Source organism: Carya illinoinensis, chromosome 15 (assembly GCF_018687715.1).
Source record: "Carya illinoinensis cultivar Pawnee chromosome 15, C.illinoinensisPawnee_v1, whole genome shotgun sequence".
Lineage (NCBI taxonomy): Eukaryota > Viridiplantae > Streptophyta > Magnoliopsida > Fagales > Juglandaceae > Carya > Carya illinoinensis.
Window position 1 is genome coordinate 35,781,668 of NC_056766.1, and position 22,005 is coordinate 35,803,672.

Consider the following 22,005-nt stretch of genomic DNA (forward strand, 5'->3'; position numbering starts at 1 on the left):
AAAGTATAGAACCTTTCAAGGGATCAAAGAGAGAGTTTGGCAAAAAATTCAGAACTGGAAAAGCATGTTTCTATCCAAAGCAGGGAAAGAAATAATGATCAAGGCAGTGCTTCAAGCTATACCAACATACTCTATGAGTGTGTTTAAATTGCCTAAAAAACTGTGTGAAGATATTGAGACAATTATGGCAAGATTCTGGTGGAAACAAGGCAAGAAGGAGGCAGGTATACATTGGAAAAGTTGGATGAAGTTGGGGGAATCTAAAAATATGGGTGGTCTCAGTTTTAGGGATATGGAGACTTTTAATAAAGCAATGCTGGCAAAACAAGGGTGGAGACTAATGAAAAGGGAAGACTCATTGGTTGCAAAAATCTTTAAAGAGAAGTATTTTAGGGAAGAAAATTTTATTGAGGCGAAGTTGGGTAGTATGCCATCATATATATGGAGAAGCTTGTGGTCAGTACAAGAAGTAGTAAGGAATGGTATGAGATGGAGGGTGGGAAATGGAAAGGATATACGGATTTGGGGTCAAAAGTGGTTGCCTGTACCTAGCTCCTTTTCTGTCCAATCTCCAGTAAGGGTACTAAGTCCTTAAGCAAGGGTGTGTGAATTGGTTGATGATGGGACAAGAAACTGGAACTATAAGTTGGTCAGTGAGGTCTTTAGTAAAGAGGAAGCAGCTGTCATATGTGCTATCCCTCTCAGTAAAATGGGGGCTTCTGATAAAATGATTTGGGGCTTGACAAAGGATGGTAAGTACACTGTGAAAAGTGCATACCATGCTGAAATTCAAAGATATAAAGAGATGCAAGGACAAGCTTCAAGTCCTGTGAGAGAGGGGGAGAGGTGGAAGAGTGTTTGGTCTCTACAAGTTCCAGGGAAGTGGAAGCATTTGATGTGGAGGGCCCTTCACAATATTTTGCCAACTAAGCTGAGTTTATATAAAAAAAGAGTGGTAGAGGACTCGATATGCCCAGTCTGCCTTCAAGAAGAGGAAGAAATAGGGCATGCTTTGTGGTCCTGCCCTGCTTCTACTGATGTATGGGCAGAAGAGGGCAGTCCAGTGCACAAATGGAGCTCGAATGGTAGGGAATTTGAAGACCTTTGGAGGCTAATGGAAAGGGAATTGCCTCAAACAGATGTGGAAAAGGTGGTGGCCATTATGCAGTCGATATGGCATAGAAGGAATGCTTGGGTATTTGAAAATAAATTCTGCAGTCCAACCAGTGTTTTGAAAAGAGCTTTGGTCAGTTTGGAGGATTTTCAACAGGTGCAAAGTAATGGTAAAACTGGTGAGAAGAAAAAGAACAAAGCTAACAGAGAAATGGTGTGGCAGAAACCTGAGGAACCTTTTGTTAAAGTGAACTTTGATGCAGCTGTAGAACAAAAAGAAAGAAGAATTGGAATAGGGGTGGTAATGAGGGACTCTAGAGGGGATGTACTTTTGTCTTTAAGTGCAAAAATCATGGATTTCGCCTCTCCTTTTATGGCTGAATGTAAAGCTCTAGATAGAGCTTTGGAATTGTGCAAGGAGCTAGGATGTTTTTCTGTATGGTTTGAAGGGGATGCACAGCAGGTTGTGGAGAGAGTAAACAGAGAAGAAGAAGATGAATCGTGGGAAGGCCAAGTTGTTGGGGATCTGCAGAAAACCATTAGGAGCTACAATGGATGGAAGCTGAGCTTTATTCACAGGGAATGTAACCAAGTGGCTCATAGTCTTGCTAAGATGGGTCTGAACATAGAAGAGGAAAGGGTGTGGATGGAATGTGTCCCACCTGCTTGTAAACAGAAAGTTATAGATGACAAAATCTGTAAACAATTGATACTTTACTGATATGAATACAAACAGAGGTTATTTCAAAAAAAAAAAATATGGATCTTTGTTTTATCATGTGGACGGACTTGATCAGTTCAAAACCGTGTGAGTGCTTGGGTATTGCAATTTGGCTTACCAAGAAACTTCCCACCCAACTTCCCCACGCTGATAATGTCATTTGACCAAGAAACTTCCCACGCAACTTCATTTAAATTTGTACTTCATGTTGGAGTAGGTACATGACGTGATAAATCTTTAATCCTCACATGTCAGGCAATTCCAAAAGTCTAAAATTCATGCATGCAGGAAATTCATTTAAAACATTCCTAATGTATATTTTCTATAACAAGACTCGATTTTAGGGGTAGTTAACATTGGTTCATTGGCACCTATTTATAAATAAAAACTTCTATGTGTAGTTATTACTTTGAAAAATACTTTAACTACAAAAAGATTACATAAAAGTAAACACACAAACTTATGTGGCTTGATATAGTGCGTCAGATTGTAAAATTACTTTTATTATAAAGCAGATTTAATGGATTCCAGGAAGTCACATCAATTTGTGGGTTTACTTTTGTGTAATTTCTTTGTTTTTGTAGCAGTTCTCACTAGTACTTTTGCATACTCCTTTTTGCATTCCATTAATATGATTTGTTGCGTTATTTTTTAATATAAAATAAATATTTTGGCCAATCATATCAGTGAAGTCTACAAAAAATATGTAAAAGTGACTATATGTAACAAAACTCTTTATAAAATTTTATTTTCAGTCTAGATAGATGGAAAGATAGAGAGAAAAATTCAGCTTTTGATGAATATGATTGGGATCCATGCTATTACATGCAATTGATCTTGGGTTAGTTTTTAAAAAATAAATAGGAGTCTTTTGATTTTCAAAACGAATTTCTTTTTAAAAGACACACGACCAGTAAATTAAACCATTAGTTTTATTATCAATTTCTAGTACTATGCTTTCAGAATGAATTAATCACGTTGAAGCGCATAAAATTATAATTAAACAAAAAGACTATTCTTGTTATCAAATGGTGGTTCACTCTTTTGTACAGATATAATGTAGCCAACTCATAAAAATTGAGACGTTGTTAAGTTCTCTCTCTCTCTCTCTCTCTCTCTCTCTCTCTCTCTCTCTCTCTCTCTCTCTCTCTCTCTCTCTCTCTCTCTCTCTCTCTCTCTCTCTCGTATATGTTGGAAACTGAGACATAAATTGTTTGATTTACCTCAATTTGGAGCTAGCCGGCAGTCATGCAAAAAGTGGGGAATCTTGCATGTTGCATCCCAAATAGACTTCATCTGTAGTCGGCATTGTATCAATGTGCGTGCAACATTTTGTAGACAAGTTCATGGTATCCCTTCCAAAATTAGCTTGCTTCTTTATGCCCTGTTTCAGTGTTTTGGACATTGCTCTGTTTTAGACCATCACTAATTTGCTTTTGGACCAAATCGATCTTGTTAAAAGAGCATTGGAACTCACAAACATAGTCGTGTTTAAAATGCCTGTGTTTAAAGATCTGAGTCACTAAAGAGGAAGGTTCTTGCAACAGCCTCCAAACCTACTTAGCTAACAAAGCCTTATTATAGGTCAACAATTGGACAATATTGAAGAAATATATAATTAGTAACCACCTTAAAATTATGATTATCATACATTAGCTAGTTATATATAATATTATTAAAATGAGTTCTTTGGAAGCCAATATTCACGTATTACGTGTTGAAGATAAAGAACCGTGAGGAAAGAACAGAGGAATTGAAGGAAAAACTTCCGTAATTCTCATTCAGTGGTGAAATCTGTACACTGCCTCTATACATATATACTTTCTAGCAATACCATTTCACCCAATCAAAAGATAGATAGAATAACCAACCTATATCTATTCTACATAATTCTGCAATAAAAAACTACATGTACAAAATGACAAAATCCATGACCCCATAACAAACTTATGCTGAGCTGGAGGAATATTCTGTTATTTGCTCAGAGTCTGTGGAAATGAGAGTTTCGGTGGAGGCTTGGTTCTTTCTCTGCTGAGACTCCCCCTCAAGATGGGCATATATGTTTAGAATGCCCATCTTGGACAGTAAAAAATGAAACTGTGCTGTGGACAAAGCTTTTGTGAAGATGTCAGCTAATTGGAATTTAGAGCCAACATGAACTGGAATAATCACACCAGCAGCTACCTTCCCTCGAATAAAATGGCAATCTATCTCTATGTGCTTTGTCCTTTCGTGAAAAATGGGGTTCTTGGTAAGATGAATAGCAGCTTGATTGTCACAATACAGCAGTGCTGGTTGTGTGTGCTTTACATTGAAGTCTTTTAAGAGAGTAATTATCCAAACAACTTCACAACAAGTGTAAGCAAGTGCTCGATACTCTGCCTCAGCAAAAGATCGAGATATCGTTGCCTGTTTCTTGGATTTCCAACTCACTAAAGAGTCCCCAAGAAAGATGCAAAAACCAGTAACTGACCTTCGAGTTTCAGGGCATGCTGCCCAATCCAAATCACTGTATGCTTTGAGGTGTAAAGAAGAACTAGCTGAGAAGAAGAGACCCTGACCAATTGAACCCTTTAAATACCTCAAAATCCGATGAGCATGGTGCAATGAGTCTGAGATGGTTTGTCCATGAATTGACTAAGAACACTCACGACATAAGTGATATCTGGTCTGCTAATTGTTAAGTAAATGAGCCTTCCAATCAACCTTCGATAGCTTGTAACATCTGTCAATATGTCAGTAGAAGAGTGTGCAAGTTTATCGTTTGATTCAATTGGAGTGCTAGCTGGTTTACAACCAAGCAATCCTGCATCTTCTAAGATCTCCAATGTATACTTTCTCTGACATATGTGGATTCCAGCTGCTGTTCTTGCAACTTCTATCCCCAAGAAAAACTTCAAGAACCCGAGATCCTTAATCTTGAATTGGCTATGAAGGAATTCTTTGATATGGTTTATGGTAACTAAATTGCTGCTCCCCACTATTATGTCGTCAACATAAACCAAGAGGGCTGTAAAACCATGCTGATAATTTTCAGTGAATAGTGAGTAATCAGATTTGGATTGGTCAAACCCAATGGACAGCAAAGCAGCAGTGAACTTTGAGTTCCACTTCCTAGAAGCTTGCTTCAAGCCGTAGAGTGACTTGTGCAACCTGCAGACCAGCCTTCCTTGCTGCTAAGACTCCCCCTAAACCACATAACCTGGTGGCAAATCCATGTATATTTCTTCTGTGAGGTCCCCATTTAAAAAAGCATTTTGTACATCAAGTTGGGCCAAATGCCATTTGTGAACTGCTGCCAAAGCAAGAAAGAGTCGAACCGTGGTCAGTTTTGCTACTGGACTGAATGTCTCTTGGTAGTCAAAACTCTCTCTTTGAGTGTATCCCTTTGCCACCAACCTAGCCTTATGCTTGTCAATGGTCCCATTAGATTTTAGCTTCACCTTGTATACATACTTACAGCCAACTGTTTTCTTTCCAGGAGGTAAAGTAGTGATGGACCAGGTGTTATTGGTTTCAAGGGCATCAATTTCAGATCTCATGGCAACTTTCCAATGGTCAGAGGTGACAGCTTCCTCATATGAGTTGGTTCATGCATGAGTGAGAGGGATAATGCATATGCTCGATGAGATGATGATAGCTGATTATATGTGATGTGATTAGTGAGAGGATATGGAGTGGAAGAGTTGGATGATGTAGAAGTAGGGACCCGAGAAGCAAGATTACAATGATAATCTTGTAAATAGGATGGAGTGTTCCTTGGTCGATTAGATCTTCTTGGAACAATGGGTGAATCATGTTCTAAAGTTGGAGTAAATGAGGAAGAATCAGATTCTAGAGCTGTGAGGTTTGAATCAATTAAAGGAGGACTAGAAGGAAGATTAGAGGGAGCTGGAGATTGAACATGTTGTTCTAAAGAATCAGTAGATGAATCAGCTGTGATGAGGGGAGAATGAAAATCTGACAATTCTGGTTGGACAACCAGGCCTGAATGAGAGGAAGGTTGAATAGAATGTGGGAAATGAAAGGGAAAGGTAGACTCAATGAAGTGAACATCACGTGAAATAAAGGTTGTATGGGTATCTAAATTATACACTTTATAGCCTTTAACACTAGCAGGATAACCTATAAAAATGCATCTCATAGCTCTTGGGTCAAATTTGGTTCTGTTGTGCTTTAGGTTGGATACAAAACAAAGGCATCCAAAGACTCTCAAATGGTTATAAGAAGGTGGTGAGGAGAAAAAAATCTCATAGGGAGATTTGTTGCCCAAGAGAGGAGTGGGAGTTCTATTTATGAGGTAAGTTGCTGTCAAAATGGCATCTCCCCAAAACTTGATTGGAAGGGAGGCTTGGAAAGAAGTGCTCGGGCAACGTTAAGAAGATGCTGATGTTTTCTCTCCACAACTTCATTTTGTTGTGGAGTGTAAACACATGATTTTTTATGTTGAATGCCATGAGAATCATAAAAGCTAGGCATGTGAAATTCCATTCCATTATCTGTCCTGATTTTCTTTATTTTGGAATTGAATTGAGTTTGTGCCATGAGAATGAAATTCTGTAGAAGCTGTTTGGTTTCAGATTTGAATTTCATTAAAAACACCCAAGTTATTCGACTATGATCATCGACAATGGTGAGAAAATAATGATGGCCTTGTAGAGATGATTGAGAGTAAGGTCCCCAAATGTCACAATGGATTAAATCAAAATTTGAGAAAGTGCAAGAACTACTTAATTGAAAGGAAGTTCGTTTCTGTTTTGCCAAATGACAAACATTACAATCTGAAGAAGCATTACATTTAGCATCAAAAGGAATAGACTGAATTGATCTAAGTCTCTGATAAGACAAATGTCCTAGCCTAAGATGCCAAATGTTGAAATCTTGTTGTGTCACAACACTGTAGAAGCGAGGATTGGAGGAAAGAGGAAAAACATTCAAGTTGTTGGAAGTTGCTTGATTTACAGCCTTGGTTTAAAGAGTGCTGGGAAGAAGAAAATAAAGACCATGCTGGATTTTAGCAAGCCCAATCGTCGTCCATGAAGATAGGACATGTATAAAACAAAATTAACCCAAGAAAACAAGACATAGAGAGGATTCATGAGTGAGCTTGCTAGCTGAAAGGAGATTAAAAGAAAAGAAAGGTACGCAAAGGACACCAGTGAGCACAATGTTGTTTGAGAGATGTACGGTGCCAATATGAGTTGCCTCAGCATGAGATCCATTTGGTAACTTGACTAATGCCTTGGTGGAACAGGTGATAGAGCTAAAGAAGGAGGTGGAATAGACCATATGGTCTGTGGCACCAGTATCAATGATCCAAGGTGCTTTGACAGTTTTAGGAAAATGTTTATGCATAACAGATAAGCAGTTGTGTTGATGAATGCCAAGAACAAATGTATCATGATCAATAGAAATGTGAGAAGGAAAAGAAATTATACCAGCCATGTTGGAGTGTGCAACAGGGGAAGGAATGTTGTCAGTGGACAATTTTTGAGGTTGAGTAGTGGTCTGAACTGAAACTGAGTCATTAGATTTGAGCTGAGACATCTGTCCATTGATTAGAGCCATGAGTTTCTGAATTTGATTTTGGGTTAGGTTCAATTGAGGATTCTCCTGTAGTCCCTTTTCCTGAGCTTAAGAGAAAACCTAATTTGCTGAATGTGTGGAAGAAAAATTCCCACTACCATGATTTGGCTTAACTTTAGTGAACTTAAAATTGGGTGGAAATCCTATAAGCCTATAACATTTTTCCTTGGTATGTCCAGGCTTCCCACAATGAAAACAACTCATATCAGATTTCTCCTTTCTTTTTGTTTGATTACTATAGACTGCTAGTGCCGAGGCCTCAGGAGAAGGAACTGTCATATTTCTGGTTTGTCTTTGTCTTTCTTCTTGTAAAACTAGAGAAAAAGTTTTATCTAAAGAAGGCATCGGACTCATCAAGATGATTTGACCTCTAATGTGCTCATATGAATCATTTAATCCCAAAAGAAACTTAAGCACACAATCTATCTCTTGGACATCACCAATTGATTTAAGGGCTTTGCAAGTACACAATCCACATGAGCAACACGGGACAGGTCTGTAGTTATGCATTTCTTCCCAAATCCCATTAAGTTGAGTGAAATATTCACTTACAGTTTGATTTCCTTGCAAAACAGAGCTGAGTTGTTGCTGAAGCTGATAGATGTGCACATTATTAGGTTGAGCAAAATGGGTTTTCAGCTTTTCCCACACTTCCTTTGCTGAGTTGATGTAGAGCACATTGGATGCTATCTCTTTCGAAATCGAGTTGAGTAGCCAAGACAAAATAAGGTTGTTACAAAGCAACCAAGGGATATATAAAGGGTCGGTCAGTTTTGGTGTGGGTATGCTTCCATCAAGAAAGCCAAGCTTATTTTTGATAGAGATGGCCAAGGTGAATGATCGATTCCATGTGAGATAATTTGGGCCAGAAAGAGGTGGAACAATCACCACAATGTTGGCATTGTCACTATGATGTAGGTAGAAATGGCTCTTTGGATCTTCAGAAGGTGAGATGGAAGTAGATTTCGTCATTTTGAAGAAATGAAATGAGAATTAAAATGCAGTGAAGCTGTATGAAGAAATGACTGAAAAAAAAAAAAAAGAAAGAGAATAAGGACCTCAGGTTTTGTAACTTGGGGTCTCTGATACCATGTTGAAGATAAAGAACCGTAAGGAAAGAACAGAGGAATTGAAGGAAAAACTTCCGTAATTCTCATTCAGTGGTGAAATCTGTACACTGCCTCTATACATATATACTTTCTAGCAATACCATTTCACCGAATCAAAAGATAGATAGAATAACCAACCGATATCTATTCTACATCATTCTGGAATAAAAAACTACCTGTACAAAATGACAAAAGACATGACCCCATAACAAACTTATGCTGAGCTGGAGGAATATTCTGTTATTTGCTCAGAGTCTGTGGAAATAAGAGTTTCGGTGGAGGCTTGGTTCTTTCTCTGCTGAGACCATGTCATGATATTTTCAAGCATGTCTTTTATTATGTTTCATTCTGTATATTATAGTTATATTTGTATTATACATCTCACGTTTCATAAATTTAGACATGATGTCACTTATGTTTTATTTATCTTAGCAGGTACAAATGAAAGTCATAGCACTCATAAATTGATTTCCAAATAATGGACTTTAGACTTCATTCTTGACCCTTATTGATATGTAGTACTCACGTGCATGCAACAGTACTGACCTCATCTGAAATGGGTGCACAGCTAGCAACCATTGGGAACTTGTCTTTGTCGATGTAAAGGAGGGACATTGGAGCTGTGGTGACTCGATATTCTTACTTTTAGACTTATTAAATGAACAGTAATACATCTTATTAACTAATAACCAGCTTTATTGTATTCTTTTGTGCATTTAAATTTGGATTATAAAATTTGGATCGGATGTTCTATCCCGTGATAGGAGAAAAATTGAAAACAAATGGACAAAGAATATGACAAATTGGACCAACCGAATGGGTGAATTATTATTTATTAATGTAGTTTCCTTCCATTTTGATCTGGACTTCGTTTGAATCAAGTGGTCGACGTTATTGCTGAGAGTTTGAGACTTTACTTTAACACTACTCTAATGCATTTCTCTATAATTATTTATTTGCGATAACACTACTCTATAATTGGAACTCTTGGCAAATAGTAATCTCGCACACTGAGAGTTTAATTTAGAGCATGGCGTCTTCCATGGCCTTTCAATTAGGAGCTTCTTCCTCTTCATCTCCTTCCATCCGTCCTTGGAATAATGATGTATTCTTGAGCTTTAGAGGTAAAGATGTTTGCCACAACTTTATTTTTCATCTAAATCATGCTTTGCGTCAAAGTGGAATCAAGATTTACATGGATGGCGTTGATCTTGAAAGAGGAGAACAAATTTTGTCAGAAATTTTCAAAACTATTGAAGAGTTCCAAATTTCGATCATTGTGTTCTTTAAAAACTATACAAAATCCAGATGGTGCTAATTGGACGAGCTATTGAAGATTCTTGAATATAAGAAAATAATGAAACAAATTGTTCTACCAATATTCTTTAAGGTAAAACCATCGGAAGTACGAGAACAAAAAAGAAGATTTGGAGAAGCATTCACTAAAATTTGAAAGAAAATCGAGGATAACATAAAGCCTCTGCTGCAATCCTAGAAGGAAGCTTTAGAAGAAGTTTCCAATTTGTCTGGGTTGCAATATTTAGCCATCGGGTAAGCTTGCCGATATCATGTTTGTGTGCACATGTATATGATGATATAGAGATATTTATCATGGAGCAATTAAATTAACACAAGATATCCAGGATCTGACATCAGAAAAATTTGTAAAGAGATGATATACCAACAAAAGGAAAAATATTTTATTTTGATGATTATTTTTGGAATTTAACTTTATGCAAAACATAGGAAAATTAATTTAGAAATCCTTTCTGATTCAGGGATTTAATATTTACTACTACTACGGCATTACGTTCCCATAATGTGTATTGAAGAAATAGAAGAATATGAAATAAATAAATAAATGCATATATTTTCTTTCTTTTTGCCCTTTGTGACGTCTTTTGATGAATTGCAAGCAAAAGTTAACGAATAGAGGAATATATATATATATATATATGGAATTTCATCCATCAATTAACTGTTCAATGAGAGTTGGAAAAAATAATTAAGAAAAGGGTGGGAATTGTTTATTATTTGGGTCATATAAAGAATATATAAGATTTGGACTGATGACAAGAAATAAAAAATAGCTTTAAATAAGTAGTGTTTTTTTTTTTTTTTTTAAAAAAAAAAAAAAATGAAATGCCTTTCTATAAAAAAAAAAAAAAAAAAGTAGTGGTTTTTAGTTTCAATTGGTTTGTAGATTTGAAAAGGCACAAATACTCTTAAATTATACGTTTTAGATTTAAGGAAGGCACAGATGGACAATGGGAAAAAGAATTAATTAAAAAGTATGTTATAATTAAAGACATACAAAAGAATGAAATAATATATACTTCAAAACAAGCTGACCACAACAAATGCACAATCTAATATTAAATATTTAGATTTAGGGAAGGAAAAATAATATATACTTTAACTCAAATCATATTCATATGTCATTTATCTATGAAATGCCTGACTCTTTAAATTTTTTCTCTACTTTATTGATAGGGATGATGAGTCAAAATTTATCCAAAAAATCATTTTGTGGGTGAACTCAAAAATAGTAAACCGAACACCTTTAAGCATTGCCAAGCATCCAATTGGGATAGAGTCTTGTATACGAGATATTTATTAGCGTTTAAGTATAGAAAGGAATGATATTATACATGTAATAGGGATATTCAGAATTGGTGGAATTGGTAAGACAACTATTTCAAATGAAATTTATAACCAGATTTCTTCTCAATTTGAAGGAAGTTGTTTCTTGAAAAATATTAGAGAAACTTCAAAACAAGTGGGAGGTCTGATTCAGTTTCAAAATACACTTTTTTCTGATATCTTAGGAACAAAATTGAATATTAATGATGTTGATAGAGGAGTTGGTGTAATGTGGCATAAACTTCGATCTAAAAAGATTTTACTAATTCTTGATAATGTGGATGACTTGTCCCAACTAGAAAAATTAGCTGGTGATCGTGCTTGGTTTGGTTTAGGAAGTAGAATCATCATAATAACAAGAGATCAACATATAATAGAAAACTCTAGAGTTGATTCAAAATACAAGGTGATGACTTTGGATGACAATGAAGCTCTTCAACTATTTAGCTTGTATGCTTTTGAGGAAAATGAACCGTTGAAGGATTATGTGGATCTCTCTAAACAAGTAACAAAATATGCTCATGGTCTTCCACTAGCTTTAACAGGGCTATTATAGTCCCTAATTACATCACAACATAACCTCTCCCTACATGTTATTCTTATCAACATGTATCAATTTGCCTATATGAAAATAAAAAGTTAAACAGGTATTTTTTAAGCACTGCCCATATGTTTGAATATGTAAATGAATTGGTTATAATTCCTAGCTGATTGCTTGCTTGCATGTTTTCGTTCCATTGATGAGTGATCTATGTGTAGAAGAATATATATACATAATTATATATATATTTGGGAATTATAAACGACTCTATGTTTTCATTCCTTTGGCAGTTCAGTCTATGCACTAAGTATATACACATAATTATATATATATTGGAAGAAAAAAAGATTATATATATATATTTGAGAATTATGTATTGATGTTTATATATATGTGTCAGATTTCAAGGTATGGATGCGCAACTATATGGGACTCTAGAACAAGATCATGATGCAACAATTCTGTCCCCAGCACCGAGATCTAGACCCATTTCTAGAACACAAACTTCGTGTGCAAGTAATCGATTCCCACTCCCAGTAGACATAGAAGATGATGATACATTTAATGAGGAGGAGGAGATGGTTATTGGGGATGAGCCGGATGTAGCACCTCCATCCTTGAGTTCACCACAACTACGATCAAATAAAAAAAGGTTGCGGATGTGGAAACATTTCACCAAGGTTGACGGTAATCCCTTGAAACTGCAAGCAAGTTGCAACCATTATGGTACACAAGTTGGATGTCATTCAAAGAAACAATCACCGCTTGTTTGATATCACATCTTAATGGTTGTTAGAGATATAAGATAGCGAAAGAATTGGCGGCCAAAGATCAGATTAAGCTTATTACGAAACTTCTACGGCGACTGATGGTACGCAACTTAAGAAAATTGTAATCCCTCAATACATTGAGAAGATGTTGAGAGATGCATTTGCAGAGATGATAATTAAAGATGAGATGTCTTTTACTACAGTCAACAAAAAAGGAAAAGTTTATCAAGCTGCTTAAGCCACGATTCCCATTGCCATCATGGTATATAGTGATGTGAGATTATATGAAAAGGCATTTAAAAGACAAGGCTAAGATTTGAAAGATGTTTGTAACCACTGGCCAAAGAGTCTCATTTACGTCTGACATATGGACGTCTATACAAAACGTTTCTTACATGTGTATCATAACACACTACATTGACAACAAATGGAAGTTACAAAAACGGATTATTGGATTCAAAGAAATCACTGATCATAAGGGTGCATCCATTGGGGTGGAGATGGATGATTGCTTGAGGGATTGGAGAATTCAAAAAGTTTTATGCATTACAGTTGATAATGCCAGTGTCAATGATACTGCAATTGACTGGTTTAAGCAGAATACGAGGGTGAGAGATGATGTTATTCGGGGCCATGAGTTTATCTATATTCGATGTTGTGCTTATATAATCAACCTGATTGTTACTGAGGGGTTAAAAGAGGTTGACGATTCCATTACAAAAGTCCACAACATTGTACGATATGTGAGGGCTTCCTCCCAAAGACTTAAAAAGTTCAGGACAATAAAAGAACAGCTTGGGATAAAACATTCATGGACACTGTGCTTGGACGTTTCGACTCAATGGAATTCTACATACATGATGTTGGATGTGACATAGAAGTACCAAAAAGTGTTTGAGCAGATGGAGGTGGAGGATGGGGGCCTTAAGTATGCTTTGCTGGAGCTTACAGGAAAGGGGCTCGGTCCACCAGACACACATGATTGGACGAGTGTGAGATTTTTTGTCACATTTTTACAGATTTTTTATGACATTACTGTGTAGATATCTGGATCCACATATACGAATGCAAACTTGTGGTTCAGTTAGATCTCGGCGCTGCACCACCACTTGGAAGACGATTGTGATGACCCTAGACTATTATCTGGTATGGCTTAAATGATGCTTACCAAATATAATAAATATTGGGGGCAAGTTGAGAAGATAAATAGATTACTCTTTGTGACTATGATCCTTGACCCTCGATATAAGCTGGCCGTGATAGAATAATGGATAAATTCCGTCCTCGGGGCAATGAAGGCTAAGTCGTTTATTACAATGCTTAAAACTAATCTCGATGACTTATACAACCACTACAAAAATAGTGGCCAGCCTTCATCTACATTGGGTACCTCACACTTGACTCCGACACCTCCCTGTGATGACCTTAGCCCAGATGGAGCATTACGTCAACGCCGTTAGAATTACGACGTTATGAATGAGTATCATCAGCTTGTTGCATCGGAGAATATTATGGGGTGTAATGTTGTGAAAAACGATGACAATGAATTGAAAGATAATATCGAACGAGAAAAACACACACGCAATCACACACACGACACAAGATGTACGTGGTTCGGCAAATTGCCTACGTCTACGGGAGCTGCAAAGGATTTTATTATTGAGGAATATCACACTACAAGATAGATCTCAACACTGTACGTCCACAGTGTTCACTCAGACATCAACCGTACGGCCATATGATGTAAAATATCATATATATAGTTAAACGGCGGAAAACCCTAAAAATGCATGTTTGCTCGAGCGGCGTGTCGAGCGCTCGTCGAGCGAACTTCCCTTCCGCATCCTGCTCGAGCTCACTGTCGAGCTGACATCGAGCGTTCAACTCTGCCTGACTTCGCTCGAGCGGCCAATGCCTCTACTCGAGCCAAAGCCTCCTGCTCGAGCTCACTGTCGAGCTAATATTGAGCGTTCGACTCTGCCTGATTTCGCTCGAGCGGCTAAAGTCTCCGCTTGAGCGGTGTGGACCAGACTCCACAGTACTCAACAATTCTCCCACTTGGAGACTGGTACACTCGCTGTATCGCCGTCTTCCTCAAACATGATATCCTCCACTTCTGCAACTCACTGCTCTTGTCTTCATGCTAGAAGACCAACTGAAGTTGCGCACAACTTCAGTTTCTCAAGCGTAACACCCTTTGTCAACATATCAGCAGGGTTCTTGCTTCCACAAATCTTCTCAAGTAACAAATGTTCGTCATCTAACAATGATCGTATGAAGTGATACCTGATCTGAATGTGCTTGGTCCTGGAATGGAATGCTAGATTCTTGGCAAGGAATATGGCACTCTGACTATCACTGTAGAGAGTGCCTTTCTGATTCTTCTTACCCAATTCCTCCAAGAAGCCTTGTAGCCATACCATCTCTTTTGCAGCCTCTGACACTGCAATATACTCAGCTTCTGTTGTAGACAAAGAAACTATCTTCTGTAGATTAGAACCCCATGACACTGCAGTACCACCAAGTGTATAAACAAAGCCCGTGGTACTCTTTCTACTATCAATATCTCCAGCTAAATCAGTATCAACATAGCCCTGCACCTCCAAGCTCTCTCCAGAGAAACACAAACAGGTTTCTGAGGAACCCTTTAGGTACCTCAAAATCCACTTCACTGCTTCCCAATGTTGCTTTCCTGGGTTACTCATGTATCTACTCACACCTCTCACTGCATGGGCAATATCCGGTCTTGTGCAAATCATAGCATACATAAGTGAACCAATAGCTGAGGCATAAGGAACCTTACTCATGTAATCTTGTTCCTCCTCTGACTCTGGTGACTGATTCTTGCTGAGTCTGAAGTGATTGCCCAAGGGTGTGCCAACTGGTTTGGCCTTGTCCATATTGAACCTACTGAGTACCTTTTTCACATACTCAGCCTGTGAGAGTCTCAGTGTACCTCTGACTCTATCTCTGACAATTCTCATGCCAAGGATTTGCTTTGCAGCTCCCAAATCTTTCATTGCAAAGTGCTCTGACATCTGCTTCTTTAGATCATTGATCTCATCAATACTAGCCCCTGCAATAAGCATGTCATCCACATACAACAACAAAATAATGTAAGAATTGTCAAAGTGCCTGACATAGCAACAGTGATCTGCCTGACATCTAATGTACCCTACACTGTGCATGAAATTGTCAAATTTCTTATACCACTGTCTAGGAGCTTGCTTCAGACCATACAAGCTCTTCTTCAGTCTACAAACTGAACATTCCTTTCCCTGTACCACAAACCCCTCAGGCTGGTGCATGTAGATGTCTTCTTCAAGGTCTCCATGAAGAAAAGCTGTCTTCACATCTAACTGCTCAAGAAATAGATCTTCAGTAGCAACCATAGCCAGTACCATCCTGATGGTTGTGATCTTCACCACAGGAGAAAAGATCTCAGAGTAATCAATACCCTGCTTCTGCTGAAAGCCTTTTACAACAAGTCTAGCCTTGTACCTCTTACTGCCATCATGCTCAGTTTTCACCCGGTACACCCACTTGTTATGTAATGCCTTCTTCCCTTATGGAAGTTCTGTCAACTCCCATGTCTGATTCCCTAACAGGGAATCCATCTTATCCTTCATGGCCAGCTCCCACTTGCTAGAATTTTCATCTTGCAAGGTTTCTTCGTAACTCTGCGGTTCTCTACCATCTGTCAACAAAATGTAATTCAAACTAGGTGAGAAACGCTGTGGAGGACGTATAGTCCTAACTGACCTGCGAATTGCAACTGTAGGAGTGGACGGTTCTGAAACTGCCTGCGGAATAATAGGAATGGGTGCACTGGACCCACTCTCCCCGTCACTCACATCTCTACACTGCACTGTGACCTCTGGTAGGTCATCCAATCCTACAAACTCGGACTCCTGAGGAGCTACTACAGAAGCTGTACTAGACTTATCTTTGTACATCATTTTCTCATTGAAAATCACATTCTTGCTTCTTATGATCTTCCGACCCTGATCATCCCAGAAACGATAGCCAAATGCCTCGTCTCCATAGCCAATGAAATAACATTTCTTTGACTTAGCCTCCAGCTTACTACGAGCATCAGAATCAACAAGCACATAAGACAGACAACCAAAAGTTTTAAGGTGAGAAAATTTAACCTCTTTCCCGCTCTAAGCCTCCTCAGGCAATTCACAATCCAGTAGAACTGATGGCCCTCTGTTTATCAAATAAACGGCAGTACTGACTGCATCTGCCCAGAAAGTGGGTGGTAGTCCAGCATGCAACCTCATGCTTCTAGCACGCTCATTAATGGTTCTGTTCATACGCTCAGCAACTCCATTTTGCTGTGGTGTCCCGGGGATGGTCTTCTCCATTCTGATACCCAGAGCTGCACAATACTCCTTGAACCCGCCATCAACATACTCACCACCATTGTCAGACCTCAAACATTTCAGTTTCAGGCCTGTCTCTGTCTCAACCATGGCTTTCCAAATTTTGAAAACATTAAATACGTCAGATTTATGCTTCAAAAAATAAACACATACCTTCCTACTATGGTCATCAATGAACGTAACATAGTAGCGAGAACCTCCAAGAGATGCCACTGGGGAAGGACCCCACACATCTGCGTGCACAAGATCAAGTCTTCCTGTCTTTGGCGTCCTGCCACTTTTCAAGAAGCTGACCTTCTTTTGTTTCCCCATAACACAACTCTCGCACATACTGAGATCAACTGACTTCAGTTTTGGTAGCTTGCCTCTAGACAAAAGTTCCTTCATACCCTTCTGACTCATATGGCCAAGCCTGCAGTGCCACAAATCTGTTGTGCTCTCTGCAACGGTAGTAGCAATAGTGTCAATTAAACCAGTAGTCATATACAGTGTACCAGTTTTCTTACCCCGAGCTAGTACCAATGCCCCTTTTGTGACCTTCCAGGTGCTATCTGAGAACACCACTGAATGACCACAGTCATCGAGCTGCCCAACAGAGATGAGGGTCTTCTTCAACTCAGGGATGTGCCTGACCTTTTGCAAGGTCCATTTGTTCTTGCCAGGGAGTGCAATATCAATGTCTCCCATCCCCACTACGTTCAAAGCCTCACCATCAGCCAAATACACCTTCCCAAAATCACTTGCAACATAGTTCCGCATTAGCTCCCGGTGGGAAGATGTATGAAAGGAAGCCCCTGAATCCAGTATCCAGTCATCAACTGGACTATGAACTGCAAGCAATAGTGCATCCTGTACTTCTTTAGTTACCACATTAGCACTATTATTCTCCGTCTTCTTAGGGTTTTTGCAGTTCTTCTTTATGTGGCCAGCTTTGCCACAATTCCAGCAAGTTGCCTGCTGACCAGGCCTCGACTTGCTCTTGCCCCTGTACTTTGATTTTGATCTTCCTTTGTTTGAGTTCCTGTCATGTGATCTCCCTCGAGAATCAACATTTAGGGCTGAACTCAAACCCGAGGTCTCACCTGAATCTTTCCTGCGCACCTCTTCTGCCAAAATCAAATCACGAATATCATCATATTTTAATTTAGATTTTCCAGCAGAATTACTAACAGCCATTCTCATGGCTTCCCAACTATTTGGCAGTGAAGCCAATAGTATCAGTGCACGTATCTCATCATCAAATTCAATTTCAACGGACGACAATTGATTTGTGATAGTATTAAAATCATTCAGATGTTGTGCAACAGAAGTACCATCTGCCATTTTCAAATTGAATAACTTTTTCATCAAATATACCTTGTTATTCGCTGACAGCTTTTTATACATACCTGACAAAGCTGCCATGAGATCCGCAGTCGTCTTTTCCTTGATAACGTTGTGTGCAACGGATCTCAACAGGGTTAATCGAATAACCCCTAGAACCTGTCGATCCAACAGGTTCCAATTTGCATCATCCATCTTCTCCGGTTGCTGTCCCAATAGTGGAAGATGAAGTTTCTTCCCATAGAGGTAGTCCTCTATCTGCATCCTCCAGTATCCAAAATCCGTGCCATCAAACTTCTCGATCCCCGATACCTTCAATTCATCTCCAGCCATCGTTTCTCCTCAGACCTGAACCTTGGCTCTTAATACCAATTGTTGTGAAAAACGATGACAATGAATTGAAAGATAATATCGAACGAGAAAAACACACACGCAATCACACACACGACACAAGATGTACGTGGTTTGGCAAATTGCCTACGTCCAAGGGAGCTGCAGAGGATTTTATTATTGAGGAAGATCACACTATAAGATGGATCTCAACATTGTACGTCCACAGTGTTCACTTAGACATCAACCGTAGCCATATGATGTAAAATATCATATATATAGTTAAACGGCAGAAAACCCTAAAAATGCATATTCGCTCGAGCGGCGTGTCGAGCGCTCATCGAGTGAACTTCCCTTCCGCATCCTGCTCGAGCTTACTGTCGAGCTGACATCGAGCGTTCAACTCTGTCTGACTTCGCTCGAGCGGCCAATGCCTCCGCTCGAGCCAAAGCCTCCTGCTCGAGCTCACTGTCGAGCTAACATTGAGCGTTTGACTCTGTCTGATTTCGCTCGAGCGGCCAAAGTCTCCACTCGAGCGGTGTGGACCAGACTCCACAGTACTCAACATGTAATTTGAAGGTTGAACGACATTTTATGGAAGACGTCAAGGCACCTAGTGCCGCATTTGAGATATTAATTTGATGGAAGGCTAATTCCACCAAGTATCTAATCCTTTCCTGTATTGCCCGAGATGTACTAGCCATTCCTATCACTACGGTTGCATCTGAGTCGGCATTTAAGACTAGAGGTCGAGTGTTAGATACTTTCTGAAGTTCATTGTCATCGTCAACCATGGAGGCCCTCGTTTGCACCCATAAATGGATTAGTGATATGCCCATTGGACTAGATAATATTGGCATTGATGATGAGATCTATAGGATTGAAAAGGGTAGCCTTATTTTACTTATTTTTTTATTATTGATTATTTAATTCTTTTGATGATTTTATAAATCTATTTTATATATTCATAGAATATGAGTTATCTTTGAGATGCCTTTGTGGTGCAATACTGATAATAGACATGCTTGACTGAAAATCTCGTGCAAATTAGCGTGAAGGTAAGAGTCATCTTTAAAGCATAGTATTGATAATACTACAACATGCCCGTTACCTATTTTTGATAGGGCTAAAGTCTACCTAAAATGGAACCTATTTTATGCTACCAAACAAATTCAATTATAATGAAAAACACGGATTATTGGCCTAACCTAGCGTGCTAGATATACTTATAGGCTGTCATGCAAGTCTCACTTACACATTTTAAGATTATAAATATTATTTTTCTAATTTGATATCTTGTTAATTTTATAATGCAATTAAACTTTGATTCCCAAAAAATCCACACTACACACGTTACATGGTTTACGGGTGCTTTCATTGACTATAGTATTATCAATACTATAGCAAAGCATAGTATTGATAATACTACAACATGCCCGTTACCTATTTTGATAAGGCTAAAGTCTACAACATGGAACCTATTTTATGTTGCCAAACAAATTCAATTATAATGAAAAACATGGATTATTGGCCGAACGTAGCGTGCTAGATATACTTATAGGCTGTCATGCAAGTCTCACTTACACACTTTATGATTATAAATGTTATTTTTCTAATTTGATATCTTGTTAATTTTATAATGCAATTAGACTTTAATTCCCAAAGAATCCACACTACACACGTTACACGGTTTATGGGTGCTTTCATTGACTATAGTAAATCGTCATGATCTCTAAATCTCACCTCCCACCCAATCTAATTGTTTGGTAACAGTCCCTAAATCTGATCTAGTGAAAATGAAAAAAATGATCTACTGATGTTGAAAGGTGCTAGTATCGTTTATTTGGAAACAAAATGAAAAACAGTTTCACTAGGTGCAGTCCATTTTGTGTAGACTTTGTGCACCCTTGATGTCTCCTTGGAAGAGAGAAGGCCATGGATGTAGTCATTACACATTGACTAATGTTATATATAATTATGGATTGTGTAAGCGCCATGCATTCATTTTTAAAAAGAGTGGGATCTGTTATTTAAAAATTAAATTTTTCATCTAATTCTCATATTTAATTACTTACTTTTTTCAAAAAAAAAAAAAACGCTACACTTATACATTCTATGAATGTAAATATGATTTATCTTTTACGTGTAATTCTGAGTTCTACTTGCTAGATATAGTTGGAGAATGACTCTACGTCCTTACTTCTAAAAAGAGATCTGGTTGATAGTGCGGGGAGTCTTCAACAGAAGCCAATGCAGATCAGAGATGGGGCAAAATTTGGCAACTGAATGTGCCAGAGAAAGTTAAGCTTTTCTTATGGAGAGCAGGGAACAATTATGTAGCCACAAGAAGCAACCTGGTTTTAAAAAAAGTCATGGAAAGTGATCTATGTCCAGTTTGCAAAGTGCATAAGGAGTCAGTTATGCATGCTTTGTGGCAGTGTGTGGCATCCTCTGATGTGTGGACCGAATCAAGTGTTAGAGTTCAGAAATGGAGTATAATGGAAGAGAGCCTAATGGACTTGATTGAGAAGATGGCACAGAATCTAACAACTGAGGAAATGGAAGAAGTAGCAGTGGTAATGTGGAGGATCTAGCTAAGAAGGAACCAGCTCGTTTTTTAAAACAGTTTTATGCCACCTAAGCAACTTATCAATATAGCAAGAGAGTAGCTCAAAAAATTTCAGATGGCCCAAGTTGTGGCAAAACACCCAAATCCTAATAGAGGTCTTATGAGACAAGATGGATGGGTTAAACCTACTGCAGGGAGTGTGAAAGTCAACTGGGATGCAGCTCTTGATAAAAAAAAAGGTAAAGCTAGCTTTGGGATTGTTATAAGGGATGAAATGGGAGAGGTTCTCACTGCATGCTATGATCAGAGGTCTCATGTCCAAATTCCAGCTATGGCTGAATGTTTAGCTCTTTGGAAAGCCTTGGAATTGTGTAGAGATCTTGGTTTCTGCCGAGTCTGGTTTGAAGGTGATGCTCAGACAATAGTCAAAGCTGTCAATGAGGAGATGCCAGATTTCCCATTCTATGGAAGCATTGTGTTGGATGTGAAGAAATTGTTAGTGCAACAGGAGGGGTGGAAGATTCAGTACATACATAGAAGTTCAAATGGAGCTGCACATAGTTTAGCTAAGGAGACTCTAAAGCTAGACACAGAGGTTATATGGATGGAAGAAACACCAGCTTGTATAGCCGAATGCATAGAGAATAAAAAAAGTTATAACTCTGAAACGATTACTTGATTAATACAAATACTTTTTTACTTCAAAAAAAAAAAAAAAAAAAAAAAGAGATCTGGTTGATAGTGCTGCTGCGGTGCATCATTAAAAAAAAAAAAAAACAAGTTCGTCAGATGAACTGGTGAATTAAAAAAATAATCGATGATCATGATCAGCAATTTCTAGGCAACTAGTCTGAAAAATTAAGTGATTGTGCTGTGTGCACGCCAGCAAGCTTCATTAATAAAAGAAAATTA

At 38.3% G+C, this 22,005-nt stretch overlaps 2 protein-coding genes across 2 annotated transcripts; both read left to right on the forward strand.

Moving 5' to 3' along the window:
- Positions 1-9,559: 9,559 nt before the first annotated feature.
- LOC122296879 (disease resistance protein RUN1-like) lies at positions 9,560-11,728 on the forward strand. The gene is made up of 2 exons (XM_043106675.1): positions 9,560-9,653; positions 11,358-11,728. Exons 1-2 carry the CDS (start codon positions 9,560-9,562, stop codon positions 11,726-11,728), a joined length of 465 nt encoding a protein of 154 aa, XP_042962609.1.
- Positions 11,729-21,208: 9,480 nt separating this feature from the next.
- LOC122296880 lies at positions 21,209-21,772 on the forward strand. Its single transcript, XM_043106676.1, has one exon. It carries the CDS (start codon positions 21,209-21,211, stop codon positions 21,770-21,772), a length of 564 nt encoding a protein of 187 aa, XP_042962610.1.
- Positions 21,773-22,005: the final 233 nt, after the last annotated feature.

What these genes read in the sequence shown, in the direction of transcription:
- LOC122296880 (XM_043106676.1), top strand. Translation starts at nt 21,209, where the DNA reads ATGGCCCAAGTTGTGGCAAAACACCCAAATCCTAATAGAGGTCTTATG.
- LOC122296879 (XM_043106675.1), top strand. Translation starts at nt 9,560, where the DNA reads ATGGCGTCTTCCATGGCCTTTCAATTAGGAGCTTCTTCCTCTTCATCT. An exon ending in TGTATTCTTGAGCTTTAGAG is followed by an intron (nt 9,654 to 11,357) that starts GTAAAGATGTTT and finishes CTGATATCTTAG; the next exon opens with GAACAAAATTGAATATTAAT.